Below are 16,227 nucleotides of genomic sequence, written 5' to 3'. Positions count from 1 at the left end.
TACTAATTTCTATACTTGTGATCTTTCTTTGAATCATTAGCAAGCTCCACTAATGAGAGGAGAGACATCAATGATCTAATACTGCATTTTAGGTCATTGCAGAAATGTTTTACTGGGTTAAGGGAAGAGGGCTGCACTGGCCATTTCAATATTACTATGCGATTCGATTTATGCCAAGTGCTTACGCTCCTTAATACGTAGATGGTCTTAAAAGTTCTTGGCCTAACAATAAAAAAAAACAAATTTATAATTTCAAAATTATTTTTATTTTTCAACATTATCCCTCTTAAGCTGACAATAAAACCATAGCCATCCCATAAATTAAAGGGTTATCAGAAAAAATTAATAGAATCCTACACTGTTATAATCTTAATGCCACTTTTAAACCACCTATAAAATTAAAAAACATATTCAACTCCTCTAAATATCCTCTCCTCCCACTTGAACATCCTAGAGTTTATTGCATCTATTGCACCTGTAACTTACCTTTTATTGGTAAAACTGAACGTACAATCCCTACATGTAAAAAAAAAACACAAGCGGCACATTAAATTCAACAATTTTGGTGAAACAGGCCTCTCAGATCATGCTTTCAACACCCTACACCAAACTGAAAAAGGACCTGCTCTTTACATCATACAAAAACCTGGCATGAAAGAAAATTTAAAGCAGCCTGTGAAATTCTGATTAACCACCCTAATCTCAACAATAATGGTAGCATAAAAATTCCAAGAATTTGGATGGCACATATTCAGCCTACTTAGTTTCCAGCATACTTTAGGACTCTAAACAAACAGAAGCAATTTTCTGCTTGTATTGAAAACTATTCAATACCAATTGGTTGAAATTTATATGTATAATCACATAGTTTATATATATATATATTATTATATAAGGGGTGCTTAAGGGTCAAAGCTATATAACTGAGAGGAGACCTCCACATAGCCTTTAAAGGAATGAGGAAAACCGACCAGGGCTTCTGACCTAATGCCCAATCCTCGCCTTCTCGTGGGTATCTCCTTAAATACTAAACGAACGAGGATGGGCTGGCAATTTGGGATTAGCCGACCAAATTGTATTCTTATTGGTTAAACCAATATAAAAAATGATGGTACAAGAAGACAAAATTTCATTCCGACTGGGGTGTCGCCCAGTTAACCAAAGCCCTAATTATTATTAGCCCAAAGCCCTAATTACGTTAGCCCAAAGATTAGCTTCTTTGGGCTAACGATTAGCCCAAAGAGGCTAATCTTCTTGAATGGCAGTCAGTCTCAAGTAGAGTAATGTGGGCAAATATGAGAATGGGGAACTGGACAATGAGACTTATTTGTGCCTATGGTCCTAGGATTAAATACAAAAAAAAATACAAAGTATTTTTTTTTGTATTTAATTTAATAAAAAGAAACTTAAATACAAAGATCTGTATTTAAGTTTTGTCGATTTGGAAAAGGAATGTGACAATTTGCCAAGAGAGAAGCTATTCAATATGCTACAGCTATATGGTATCAATGGGGCATTACATCAAGCAATACTTGGTTTTTATTTGAATTGTAAGTCAGCAGTTAGAATTGAAGGAAGTACAGGAAGATGATTTAATGTTAAATCTGGTGTGAGACAAGGATGTATATTATCCCCTCTGTTATTCATTATCTATATGGATCACATTATGAAGGAAAGTGATATTAAACATGATATGAAAATTGGAGATATCAGCTCTTTGCTTTATGCGGATGATGTTATACTTCTAACTATAAGTCTGCAAGATTCTCTGACTAAATTGAATAACTGTTGTAATAGATATGGTATGAAGGGTAGCAATAAAAAGACAAAGACAATGAAAATAGGCAGAATCATTGAAAATGTCAACTGTGCTGTGAATGGAGAACCCGTGGAACAAGTAAAACATTTCAGCTACTTAGGCACAATTTTTAGTGTAGATTGTAAATTAAATATAGAAATAGACAACAGAATCAGCAAAGCTGGTATGGTAGGAAGTCAACTGAAGAAATTCATATGAAATAAGAGAGAAATTAGTCGGAACACTAAATTAGATGTATACAAGACAGTGTTCAAACCAGTTTTAACTTATGGATCTGAGAGCTGGGTCAGAAGTAAAACACTTGACCAAAGACTAGAGACCGCAGATATGAGAGTCCTGAGAAAGATTATAGGCGTGAACAGATGGCATCAATGGCAATATCATATTAGAAATGAGGATATTAGGAAAGAACTTGACATTGTCAGCATCCCGGAATGCATTAGCAGAGCTAATTTCAGGTGGCATGGTGACTTAAACAGAATGGGCGAAGAAAGATTAGCAAAACAAGTGTTCTCTGCCAGGTTGACAGCAAAACAACCCAGAGGAAGACCAAGATATAGGTGGATCGATACAATACAAAAGTGCCTTATAGAAATATAAGATCTGATAATGTTAGAGTCTTGTCAAATAACAGACTGATTTGGAGGAAAACTGTAGATAGGAAGGTAGTAATGATGTAATTTTTTTTTTCATGTAGTACTATCATATCCAGCACACCCTTTGAGGGTACACAGCAGGAATTTGATTATTATTATTATTATTATTATTATTAAAGAACATCTCCAGGGAGTCCAAAGACTCATCGAGGAAGGGTACCTACTCTACAACTCTGTTGCCACATCTATACCAATATTTTTTGAAATTTATATGTATAATCACATGGTTTATATATATATAAATATATATATATATATTATTATTATTATTATTATTACATGACACCTCCAGGGAGTCCAAAGACTTATCGAGGAAGGGTACCTACTCTACAACTCTGTTGCTGCCACTCAATTCACCAACTACAACAAACCGCAACTATCTTCATCATCTATACCAACACCATCTACTAGTATTTTTAGAATCACAAACATCCATGCCCATGGTGAGATTCAAACCTGCAGCCTTTTGACTGGAGAGCGGACACACTTATCACTAGGCCAACCAGGCTGGCTTTTATATATATACAGCAATCCCTCGATTAATGCATCCCCGATTCGTGTGTTTTCGATTAGTGCGTCATTCTTTTTTCGATGCCCAAATTCGATTAGTGTGCCTATATACATCTTAAAAATAAATGTTAGAGATTTTAAAAATTTTCAATCTATACATTTTTTATGGCTAACTATTTTAAAAAATCACTCACCAGGATGAAATAATTTAGTTACCGATTTGAAACATTTTACAAAGTTATTTTTTAATGGCATACTACACTATTTCCATGTACACTACATTCCAAATTTACTGCCAAAAAATATGTCGTCTGCTTTACATAGCATTTTGCTGATCATATCTCATGCAATTGTTTTCCTTACTTTTTTGTTTTAAATTATTTTCCTAAGCTTTAATCATGAGTAAAAGAATTAGTGAGCAAAAAATAGAAGTGTGAAAATGATTCAAAAAGAAATCTCGTTGGTAGAAAAACTTGAAATAATAAAGAAAAATGAACAAGAGGAGTCCAGAGCAAAGATAGGACAAAAACATAAAAAATGGGTGAATCAACTGCTGAATACAAAGAGAAAGGTAAGGCTGCTTCGAGTTTATCATTCATTCACGCAAAATCTGGCACTTCTTTTTACATGGATCGAAGATTGGAACTAAAAACGGATCCTGCTAAACACCATCATCATCATCAAATTCCTGCCATGTACCCTCAATGGGTGTACAGGATATGACAGTACTACATGAAAAAATTACATCATTACTAACTTCCTATCTACAATTTTCCTCCAAATCAATCTGTTACTTGTCAAGACTCCAACATTATCAGATCTTATATTTCTATCGTCTAAGGCACTTTGTACCCTATCAATCCACCTATATCTTGGTCTTCCTCTGGGTCGTTTTCCTGCCAACCTGGCAGAGAACACTTGTTTTGCTAATCTTTCATCTCCCATTCTATTTAAGTGACCATACCACCTGAGATTAGCTCTGCTAACGCATTCCTGGATGCTGACAACGTCAAGTTCTTTCCTAATATCCTCGTTTTTAATATGATATTGCCATTGATGCCATCTGTTCATGCCTATAATCTTTCTCAGAACTCTCATATCTGCGGTCTCTAGTCTTTGGTCAAGTGTTTTACTTCTGACCCAGCTCTCAGATCCATAAGTTAAAACTGGTTTGAACACTGTCTTGTATACAGCTAATTTAGTGTTCCGACTAATTTCTCTCTTATTCCATATGAATTAATTCAATTGACTTCCCACCATACCAGCTTTGTTGATTCTGTTGTCTATTTCTATATTTAATTTACCATCTTCAGTAAAAATCGTGCCTAAGTAGCTGAAATGTTTTACTTGTTCCACAAGTTCGCCATTCACAACACAGTTGACATTTTCAATGATTCTGCCTATTTTCATTGTCTTTGTCTTTTTATTGCTGACCTTCATACCATATCTATTACAACAGCTATTCAATTTAGTCAGAGAATCTTGCAGACTTGTAGCGGATTTATTTAGAAGTATAACATCATCTGCATAAAGCAAAGAGCTGACATTAACATCTCCAATTTTGATATCAGGTTTAATACCACATTCCTTCATAATGTGATCCATATAGATAATGAATAACAGAGGGGATAATGTACATCTTTGTCTCACACCAGATTTAACATTAAACCATCTTCCTGTACTTCCTTCAATTCTAAATGCTGACTTATAACTCAAATAAAGACTAAGTATTGCTTGATATAATGCCCCATTGACACCATATAACTGCAGCATATTGAATAGCTTCTCTCTTGGCACCTTGTCATATGCCTTTTCCAAATCGACAAAACTTAAATACAGATCTTTATTATATTCCCATGCTTTCTCGACTATTTGTCGTAAAGTGAAGATCTCATCCTGACAGCCTCTATTTGGCTTGAATCCAGCTTGTTCTTCACCAAGCTTTTCTTCCACAATTCTTCTCAACCGTTTCTCAAGTATACTTGCATAGATCTTGCCAGGAACACTCAGTAGGGAAATACCTCTGTAATTCTCACATTCAGTTTTATTTCCCTTTTTATATATGGGTACTATGAGAGCTCTACTCAATCATCGGGAATTCGTCCCTCTGTCCAGGCTTTCTGAACTATGCAGTGCAGCCACTGTAAGACTTTTATACCACCATACTTCAGCATTTCTGGTCGAATATCATCTACTCCTGCTGCCTTTCCACATTTCAAGCCTTTGATGGCTTTTTCTACTTCAAGTATGGATATCTATTCCTGACTGCATGCCTGGTCAGTGTTTTTTATCACTGTGCTGTCATCACTGCTTGTTTAATTTAGCAGTTTTTCAAAGTAATTACTCCATACTTCAAGGATATCTTTTTCTCCTGTTTTCATGTCACCTTTATCATCTCTAATTCCTTTTAGAGCACTCTTTCCTCCATTCCTAAGCTTCTTCAACAACCTCCAGAATATTTTGCCACCTTCTTGATATTTATTTTCTATATTCTTGCCAAAGTCCTCCCATGACTTTTGTTTAGCTAGTTTTACACACTGTTTAGCTTTCTTACATTTGTCTCTGTATTCTGTAAGAGTAAAAGCTGACTTATTTGGCAGGAACTTTTGATATGCTTTCTTCTTTTCCTTCACTGCCTCTTTAAGTTCCTATGTCCACCAGGGAGTTCTGATTTTTTTATTCTTGCACACAACCTCACCACATGCCTCTCTGGCAGAATCAATCAATGTTTTCTTCAGAGTTTGCCACTGAATCTCCAAGGTTTGATTCCTGTTCTCAAACTCTTCCATTTTCTTTTCGATAATCTTTCTGTATTTTAGTCTACAGTTCACGTCTGAGAGCTGCTCAACTTTTATTCGCTTTAAAACTTTCTTACATGTTATTCTTTTCAATATGAAATTCAATTTTATCCTGCTCAAGACTAAATAGTGATCACTTCCAATTTCAAATCCTCTGTACACTCTGGTGTCCTGCACCAGGGAGAAAACATCACTATCAACAATAACATAGTCAATGAGACTTTTCTTATTCCTAGCCTCTTCTCTCCATGTGAATTTGTGCACATTTTTATGTTGTAACATTGTGTTAGTAATAACCAGTCCATGTCCTGAGCAGAAATCCAACAGATATTTGCCATTATTATTAGCTTTGCTCTTTTCTCCAAATTTTCCCAAAATATTTTTGTATGTCTCACAATCATTTCCTACTCTGCTATTTAGATCCCCAACAAGGACCAACTTTTCCCTTTTCATTGTGTAAGTTGCTTTTTCTAAAGCCTCAAAAAATTCCTCCACTTCTACCTTAGTAGAACCTTCTGTGGGACCATAGGCACAAATAAGTCTCATTGTCCAGTTCCCCATTCTCATATTTGCCTACATTACTCTACTTGAGACTGACTGCCATTCAAGAAGATTAGCCTCGTATTTTGTGTTGAATACTATGGCTACTCCTTTTCCTTGATTGTCATTGCCTGAATATAACACTTTGTATTTATTGCTCAGAAAGATCTCACCAGTTTTGGTCTTTTTTGTTTCAGTCACCCCTATTATGTCGATCTGGTACTTATCTAATTCCTCAGCTAGCTCATTTTCTTTGCCATTCAGGCTTCTTACGTTGATAGTACCAATCTTTAACTCTGGTGATGTTGAGTTGGGGTTTGTTTTCAGATTTGTTCCAGTAGCTGACTTTTCGCTGTTCGCCCTGGTTCCCTGGCGAAAACAACAGGGGCCTTGTTTAACCGGGCGATGCCCCAGCCGGCATGAAATTTTGTCATGTTGTACCATCATTTTTTATTTTGGTTTAACTAATAAGAATACAATTTGGTTGGCTAAATCCCAAACTGCCAGCCCATCCTCGTTTGTTCAGTATCAAAGTAGATACCCAACAGGGTACACCACGAGAAGGTGAGGATTAGACATTAGGTCAGAAGCCCTGGTCGGTTCTCCGCATTCCTTTAAATGCTATGTGGAGGTCTCCTCTCAGTTATACAGCTTTGACCCTTAAGCACCCCCCCTGCTAAACACTGGCCTTATTAAATCAAAAGCACTTTCTCTTTGTAACCTGGAAAGAAAGGGCTATCAATGATGGAAAAGAAGAAGAATTCCTCGTTAGCTGAGTGATTTGAGTGTTTCAAAAAGAGAAATAGCCTACATAATGTTCTAATCACAGGCAAAGCTGCAAGTGCAGATAAGGAGATATCTAGAGATTTTGAAGAAAATTGTGTAAGAAGGGGACAATTGTGATCAACAAATATTTAATGTCGATGAAACTGGCCTTTTATTGGAAGCTAATGCCTTCCAATACTTTTCTAGCCAAATCAGAAAAATCTCAACCTAGTTATAAAGTCGCAAAGCCGAATGAAAGTACTGCTAGCAATATGAGAGCAATTTGGAAGCACATTCTTCCACATTGCGCAAATGATTTTAGAGGCTTTTCAAATGAATCTAAGTTAATTAAATCTCATTCTGAGAAGTTGAGTGATTCCAACCTGCTAATTTTAGATGCACAGGGGGAAAGAAAATTTAATCTACAGAATACCACAGAAACAATTTGAAAATAGTTTTCGTACAATCAAAGTTTTTAAGCAGCAATGCATAGAAAGCGACCCTTGTGAAGACTGAACCAGTAAAATTTGCAGAAGAGGCAATAGGGCCATACAGCCAGTTGTATGAAAAAAAGAAACAGAATACTTGCCAAACTACATTAGCTAAATTCATTGTTAACGCAAAGCAGAATAAGAAGCAGAATAATAAATTTATATTCTGAATATGTTTTATTGTCTTTCAGCTTCATGGTTTTCTTTTAACTAGGCCCTGAAATTTAATCAAATAATAAAATCAAATAATTAAACTAATCAAATTAGGGTATCCTTAGCATTCTCTAATTCTTTTATAAAAAAATTAAGGGTCAAAAAAAAAATCTGAGGAACGAATTATACATTTTAACATAGGTTATTATATTCGATTAGTGTGTTTCAGATTAATTCGCCTGTTTTAAAGAATGCATTAATCGAGGGATTGCTGTATAAAACATGCTCTCCAGCCCAATTTAATTTTGTAACCTAATAGATGATAATAATAATAATAGGACTCTAGCTTTGATGTAGTAAAGGTTGTTTTTTTTCTCACCAGAGGTCAGGCCAATAATTGTTGTAACAGTTAGTCAGTAACTTTAGTAAACCATGTAGATTGTAGTGCAGCTTGTTTCTTTGTATATATGTGCATGCTCCAGACGATGACCTTGATATGAAGGTCGAAAGATGGAGTGTTCATTTTGGTTTATATTAAACTAAAGTTTTGCTCTAACACGGTAGTTGTCTCCATAATTTTTCATGATGTATTAAGACTAATACATTTATTTCGGCGGTATTATCCTCCCTGTAATGGTTCTCATTAAGATCTGCAAAATACTCCACTACAGCAGCAATCAGCTCTTGAATAGAAGAAAAAGGCTAGCCAGCGAGGAAGAATTTTAAATAATAAAGCAACACGTAAAAACCACCAGTGATACCTTTTTAGTAAAAGGACAAATATTTCGTACTAAAATTAATAGTACATCTTCAGTGTCTGTAATAGGAATGGAATACAAGCAAAACATTCGGTGGACACCTATTAAAATACAATTGTTACCGCGTGCTAGGAAATAATAGAAATTAAATGGTTTTTTACATAAGATAAAAGTCTCCCAGATCTTTGAGAGAGACATATAGTCATTTCTATTTAAATTGGGTCGGTGTAAAATAGTTTCACAACTCTCTTTGAATAAGCATTCATATTTGAATCTGTATCTATGGAGGAGAACTGCTTTATCACACTGGACACTAGGAGTAGAGTCAATACTGTGCTGCGCCAGACCAGACTTCAGAGGTTTGTTATAATCAATGTAATGTTGATGTTCTTTTATTCTTTTTTCCAAAGAACAGCCAGTTTGTCCAAAATAAGAGACATCGCATTCGCAAGATATTTGGTAAATGTGAGCCAAAGATAGAGAAGGCAGTTTATCCTTTGTAGAAGGTAATAAAGAAGAAATTTTGGTGATAGGAATATATGTTGGAATCAATTGATACTTTTTCAGAATTCTACCTATTGGTTCTGAGATTCCTGGAATGTATGGAATAGGAACTCTGCGGACTGTTGAAGACACTGTAGGTGTTGGAACATAAGAGTCAAGTATCTGTTGGATTTGATTTGAGTTGTAATCATTTGATTCCATTAACTTTTTAATAATGTAAAGTTCTTGTTATAAGATTATTGGGGAAGAGCAAACTTCATGTACTCTATGAATTAGAGATTTAAGAATGCCAAATTTTTGAGACATGTGGTGCACAGACTATTTGTGAATGCCAGTAAATGTGGGTTTTCGAAAGACGCTTGTAGATAAGATACCAGAAGACGTTCTAGTAAGGAGGATGTCCAAAAATGGTAAAGTACCAGAGTTTTCTTTTTCCATGGTGAATTGAATGCGTGGGTGAAGGTTATTTATCCATTGTAGAAAGGTGGAAAGTTCATCTTCAGTGTGTGGCCAAACAGCAAAAACATCATCGACTTAATGGTACCAAAGAGATTTTTGAGGATGAATAATAAGGGCGATAAAGGAAAAGCTATTGTAATCATGAATAAGACTGACTATGAGACAAAAGTATCCAGCCCATTAGAAGACACCACGACCTACCAAGAGATCACACGTAATCCTACTAATTTACAAATTAAACAACTAAATAAATTACTTGATGAGGTTATGTTGGGATCCTAACTACGTGGATAAAATACGCACTTACTTTGGAAGAACTCCTCATCTTTATGGATTCCCAAAAATCCATAAAGAAGGCTGTCCTGTATGATCTATCGTAAATTGCATTGATTCTCTAACTTATCGGATTGCAAAAGTATTATCACGTTCTTTAAGTGCTCTCACTGGTCATTCCAGATTCTATATAAAAAACTCAACAGATTTTCTTGAAAAAATCAAGGATATTAAAATTACAGATTCTGAAATATTAGTCAGTTTTGACATCATTTCTCTGTTCACCAATATCCCATTAACTGACACAGTCAATTCTTTATATGAAGATTACCCTCCAGATATCGCAAGGATATTCGAATATGTCATCCACTCAGGTTATTTCAGTTGGAAAAACAAAATCTACAAACAAATTGAAGGTACTGCGATGGGTAGGCCTCTGTCTCCACCATTGGCAAACTACTATTTGAAACAATTCGAAGATATTATGTTCTCATCCATTCATCCTCAACCATCTCTTTGGTACCGTTACGTCGATGATGTTTTCGCTGTTTGGCCACACACTGAAGATGAACTTTCCACCTTTCTACAACGGATAAATAACCTTCACTCATGCATCCAATTCACCATAAAAAAAGAAAACTCTGGTACTTTACCATTTTTGGACATCCTCCTCACTAGAACGTCTTCTGGTACATTATCTACAAGTGTCTTTCGAAAACCTACATTTACTGGCATTCACAAATAGTCTGCGCACCACGTCTCAAAAATTTGGCATTCTTAAATCTCTAATTCATAGAGTACATAAAGTTTGCTCTTCCCCAATAATCTTACAACAAGAACTTTACATTATTAAAAATGTTAATGGAATCAAATGATTACAACTCAAATCAAATCCAACAGATACTTGATTCTTATGCTCCAACATCTACAGTTTCTTCAACAGTCCGCAGAGTTCCTATTCCATACATTCCAGGAATCTCAGAACCTATAGGTAGAATTCGGAAAAAGTATCGATTGATTCCAACATATATTCCTATCACCAAAATTTCTTCTTTATTACCTTCTACAAAGGATAAACTGCCTTCTCTATCTTTGGCTCGCATTTACCAAATATCTTGCGAATGCGATGTCTCTTATTTTGGACAAACTGGCTGTTCTTTGGAAAAAAGAATAAAAGAACATCAACATTATATTGATTATAACAAACCTCTGAAGTCTGGTCTGGCGCAGCACAGTATTGACTCTACTCCTAGTGTCCAGTGTGATAAAGCAGTTCTCCTCCATAGATACAGATTCAAATATGAACGCTTATTCAAAGAGAGTTGTGAAACTATCTTACACCGACCGAATTTAAATAGAAATGACTGTATGTCTCTCTCAAAGATCTGGGAGACTTTTATCTTATGTAAAAAAGCCATTTAATTTCTATTATTTCCTAGCACGCGGTAACAATTGCATTTTAATAGGTGATCCACCGAACGATTTGCTTGTATTCCATTCCTATTACAGACACCTGAAGATGTACTATTAATTTTAGTACGAAATATTTGTCCTTTTACTAATTAAAGATATCACTGTGGTTTTTACGTGTTGCTTTATTATTTAATTACTATGCCACAGGTTCCACTAAAAATCAGAAGAATTTTAGTTTTGGGAAGAGACAGAAGTCAGAGGGAGCCAAATCTGGGGAAAATAGTGTAGATGTTCCAACAATTCATAGTGCAGATCCCTTAATTTTCCCATTGTCAAAACACCTTTGTGGTCAGGTGCATTGTCTGGATGAAAGATGATTTTTTTCTTCTGTGAACTGGGTCTTTTCTCACGAATTTTTTCATCTAGTCTGGTTAAAAGATCGGAATAATATTCCCTGGTTATTGTTCTACCCTTTTCAAGATAATTAATAAACAAAATGCCTTTAGCATCCCGAAACACCGATGCAATGACCTGCTGATGGAACCGACTTTGTCTTCTTTGGCACTGAACAACCAACTTCTGTCCACTGCTTTGACTGCTGTTTGGATTCTGGTGTGTACTGGTGAATGCAAGTTTCATCCATAGTAAAAAAACCATGCACAAAATCAGTTTTATTCTTGTTAAAACACTCCAAGCACTGTTCAGAGATTTTCGTGCAAGTGTGTTTTTGATCTGCTGTGAACAAGCGTGGCACCCATCTTGTGCAAAGCTTTTTCATTTGCAATTCTTCATGCAAAATATATCCTGCACGTTCTTTTGAAATGCCTATAGTCTCAGCAATTTCACACACTTTGACTCACCGGTCATCTTCATGGCTGATAGGACCACGTTTAAACTCAGCAGGCCATTTCTTAATTGTCAAAAACAAAGGAGAAGAGGTCCATAAACTTTTATGAAGTTCGAATGAATCTCTTTTGCCGTGAAACCTTCTTTTACAAAGAATTTTATAACTGCACAATTTTATCCATTTCAAGGGATGCAACCAACACTTTTGCTTCAGACAGCTATATAAAACAAACTACTTGATAGAATGACTTGCAATTTCACATGGATGCTTATGATAGATGTATATCAACTTAGAAAAAAAATCTCTTGCTGAGAACTTTTCAGACCATCCTCGTACGCGTGTATAATTATAATTATAAACAAAATTTATATAAAACTATAAAATTTTATATTAAAGTTTTATAAAATACTCATTTAATATCTTAAAAGTTTCTGTCATGTCTCCTCTTTTCTATTTATCAACTAAACTTTGCAACCCACAAACCTTCAACCTATCCTTATAGGGAGTGTTCACAGACCTATCACTATCTTGGTCACTCATCTCTGAATCGTCTCTACCATCTCTTGGTCCCCAAGAAACCCAGATGAGGCTAAATCATGGCCTTTTGAAGAGGGATATTAACTTCCTTATCTTTACTTGCTAGCATGTTTTTCACATCCAAGTAATCCTTTGAGCTATTTTATCAACTATTGCAATATGCCCTCTGAATTTCAACTCTTTGTCCACCATTATCCCTAAGTCCCTGGCCTCATCAATTTCCTGTAATCCAATACCATCAATATGATATAACATATAACAACCTTTCAACCTGAAGTCCATAACCTTACATTTTGCAACATTCAATTGACAATCATCCTACAAGATATCTACATCACCTTTATCAACTATTCCGTTTCCCCAGTTTTGCATTATCAGCAAACAGCTGAACAATCCTCTTAAATCTTTACCTATGTCATTGATATACAAATTAAAGAGTAGTGGTCCTAGTAATGAACCCTGAGGTACTGCACTAGTCACCATTCTCCTAGATTCCACTCCATACAATTATATGGAGTGGAATCTAGGAAATTATATGAAATGTATTAAGAATTCTATTGGCTGTCTTGGATTCATAACCATTCAGGGTGAGGTTAGGCCCCAGGTAGTGCAGTTCTTCATTCCTGTTAGCTGACATACTGGACATATTCTATCTCATAATGTTTTAATCATGCCTATCTTTTGTAATGGAAGATGGCTTGAAGCGGCATATAAAAAGAAGAATTTAAAAAAATATTTAGCATCAAAACATCTATTAGTCACAAGAATTTATGGGACATCAAAAATACACACAAAAAAAATATGTCGTTATGATCAATTGTAGACGAGAGAGTTTTCCGATCGCAAACTTGGTATGTTTCCTATGTGTGAACCTGGTAGCTCCACACAAATTTTCACTAATGTACCTAGGGATGAAACAGTGGATCTGCTTCTGAACCCTTTCCCACCAAACACAGACAGACTATTCAAACACTATGTGGAAAACACTTTTTTTTTTTTTTTAAATATTTCAAGATAAATATTGGGAACAAAAAGAAGGACTTGCCATGGGTTCTCCCCCCCCCCCTTTATATCTCCAGCTATATGTGGCCAACCTCTATGTGGAAAATTTTGAAATAAATGCTATTAAAAACTATCACAAGAAACCAAAAACTTGGTTACATTACACTGATGATATTTTTGTTGTTTAGCACCAGTGTAGCTCAGTGGAAGTGGTGTGTACTGTCCACGGCGATAGACTGCTGTGGACAGTACATCGCTAGTTCTATTCTAGTCGCCGACTAGAGGAACTTTTACTAAGCCTTTTTTCGACAGGCTCCCAATTTTGTCAATTTCTGAGGTTGGGCAAACAATTTTTTCGTTCTGTAAACTCAAGAAAATCAACCATAGAACCCACAATGTTTTCAGATAGCAAAACATAGTGTTAAGATTAAGGACCATAAGATGGCGTCATTTGTCAGCTGCATGGTGCCATGTATAATTAGTGATAATCCTGGGCTGGCTATCTCTGACTGGCTACTGATGGGGATTGAACTGCCCCCCTCATTCTCCAAATGTTAGATAGGGATAAAATGGCATCATTTACTCCCTATAAGGGAATAAAAGGTATTAGATGATTTTTTTTTTGATTTGTTGTTGGGTCAGGAACAATGGATCATTCAATTAATTTTAAAGATTATCTGAACAGTTTGCAGCCCAACATAAAATTCTCTTGAGCTGCAAGATTACAAAAAATTGATGTTCTTGATATTTTCATCAAAGTAAACAAAGAATAAAAAAAAGATTGACCTTTTCAGGATACAGTAAACCTAACGTAACTGGAAGATTTCTACATACCACTTCACACCATCATCCATTACAAAATATAGGCATTATTAAAACATTATGAGACAGAGTATATGATATATCCAGTATGTCAGTTAACAGGAATGAAGAACTGCATTACCTGAACCGAAGACAATCAACAGCCTCCAGCAACTCCTTTACTTAAACAAGATTTTAAGAATAAAATCACGCCACCTCACATCAAGAATTGTACCAACAAAGTGACAATGTCACACTGTGAGTTACAACATTTATATAGCTTTTTTAGCATTGCATAAAATCTCTAGGTTCTTACATTCGCTAAAACCTCAATATCATCCCATGAAAAAAAACCAGGTGTTTATGAGATTCACTGCTCTTGTGGCATTTGCTATAGGTCAGACAGGAAGGTTTGGGGGAAATTTTTGTGTCTGAACACGAAAAGGTATTGAAAAAAGAAGACAACATAAATCAGGTTTGGCATTCCATACAACTAACAAAGGCCATCAAGTAGTTTGACAATGAACAAAAATATTGCTTCATATTAATCATAATTGTTTTACAAGAAAGTGTCTGAAATGCTAAGGATCCGCTCACAATGTAACAAAAATTAAGACTTAATTTTTGTTACACTCCTGCACCAAGTTTGATGTGCTTTCGTTAAAAATCCAACTACCACGGACCTAGGAAATGACACACACAGTTACAGAATGTGTCAACAACAACTGGCATTGTTCCAACATAATCTGCACACCGGAGGTAAAGGGCACTATGTCTATTTTTTTTACGGAATTGAGTTTAAGGTATATTTTAATGCTTTGTTTTGCACTCTTTTCAGTTGTGCAAAAGTACTATCTCCTGTGTGTAATAATAAGCAGATTAGCCAGTTGGAAAGGGCATTGTGCCATCATAGTATCGAGGAAAGAGCACTAAGTGGACAAGTAACCATGGACATAGTGCTCTTTACCTCCGGTGTACAAAATACAATGATTAATTTGATGTTTTTTATTCTGGTTAATTATTTGTATGTACCTATTGTGAAGTTCTGATTTTAATTACAATTAAAATCAGAACAATTAATTATACATATGAACATGTCATATGTGTAATTAATTGTTTCTAGTCTTTTTTGTATATAACTTTTGCCAGTCTTCCTGACTATGTAGGTCTGACAACTGATGAAACTTGTACAGTTATATTTGTTTGTTTTATTAAACTTGTTATTTATCTAAAATCATGGTAGTCCCAATACTAGAAGCTTTCTGCAAAAAATTTCTGTTCTGCTTTATTTATACAAAAGTAAAAGTACAAAAAAAAAAAAATTATATATATACTTATATGACTTTTGATGCTTTGTAATATTTCTCCATGTAGTATTCAGATGATCTAAATCAGATCCAGTAAGTTCACCCCCATTTAATTTTGCTTCTAGTAACTGCTTATCTATCAATCGTTGCATTGCTTCTGATTCTGTTGTCTGATTTGCTCTAAGTTCCTATGGTTTGGAAAGTACCAGAAAATAAATTAGATAAGATGAAGAGTAAATAATATGTTATTTATAACTGATGAAATTATTATTTCTAAATAATACTCAAAATCAACTGAAAACAATGCTTAGTTTAAGGTTTATTGTTGTAAGAACAGCAAAGGTCATACTGCACAAAATCAAAGGCTACAGCAGTACACAAGGTAATAATAATAATAATAAAGAGATAAATTAGTAAATAACATGTACAAAAAGCAAATTTTAAAAATTAAGTTAAGCAATGTAATATCTAAACATACACAAAATTTATAATCAAATATAATGGTATAAATCAATTATTATTATTATTATTATTATTCAGGCCTCCATGGAGTCAAAAGATGGTTTCAGTCCTGAAACCATTGTTATCTGCCTT

General features: G+C 34.9%; 1 protein-coding gene across 1 annotated transcript in view; it reads right to left on the bottom strand.

The window, feature by feature from the left end:
• Positions 1–16,227, bottom strand: part of LOC150103000 (uncharacterized) — a 361,006-nt gene that overhangs the window by 269,498 nt on the left and 75,281 nt on the right. Inside the window, exon 5 of the mRNA XM_090397703.1 lies at positions 15,661–15,821. Coding sequence (XP_090253829.1) covers positions 15,661–15,821 — 161 coding nt within the window. The remainder of the gene's footprint in view (positions 1–15,660; positions 15,822–16,227) is intronic.

The sequence above is a fragment of the Typopeltis vanoorti genome, chromosome 9, assembly GCF_054136105.1.
Source record: "Typopeltis vanoorti isolate ZY-2024b chromosome 9, IOZ_Tvanoo_1.0, whole genome shotgun sequence".
NCBI classification, from domain to species: Eukaryota; Metazoa; Arthropoda; class Arachnida; order Uropygi; family Thelyphonidae; genus Typopeltis; species Typopeltis vanoorti.
The sequence above is the reverse complement of the archived record's forward strand: the minus strand, read 5'-3'. Positions and strand labels throughout refer to the sequence as shown.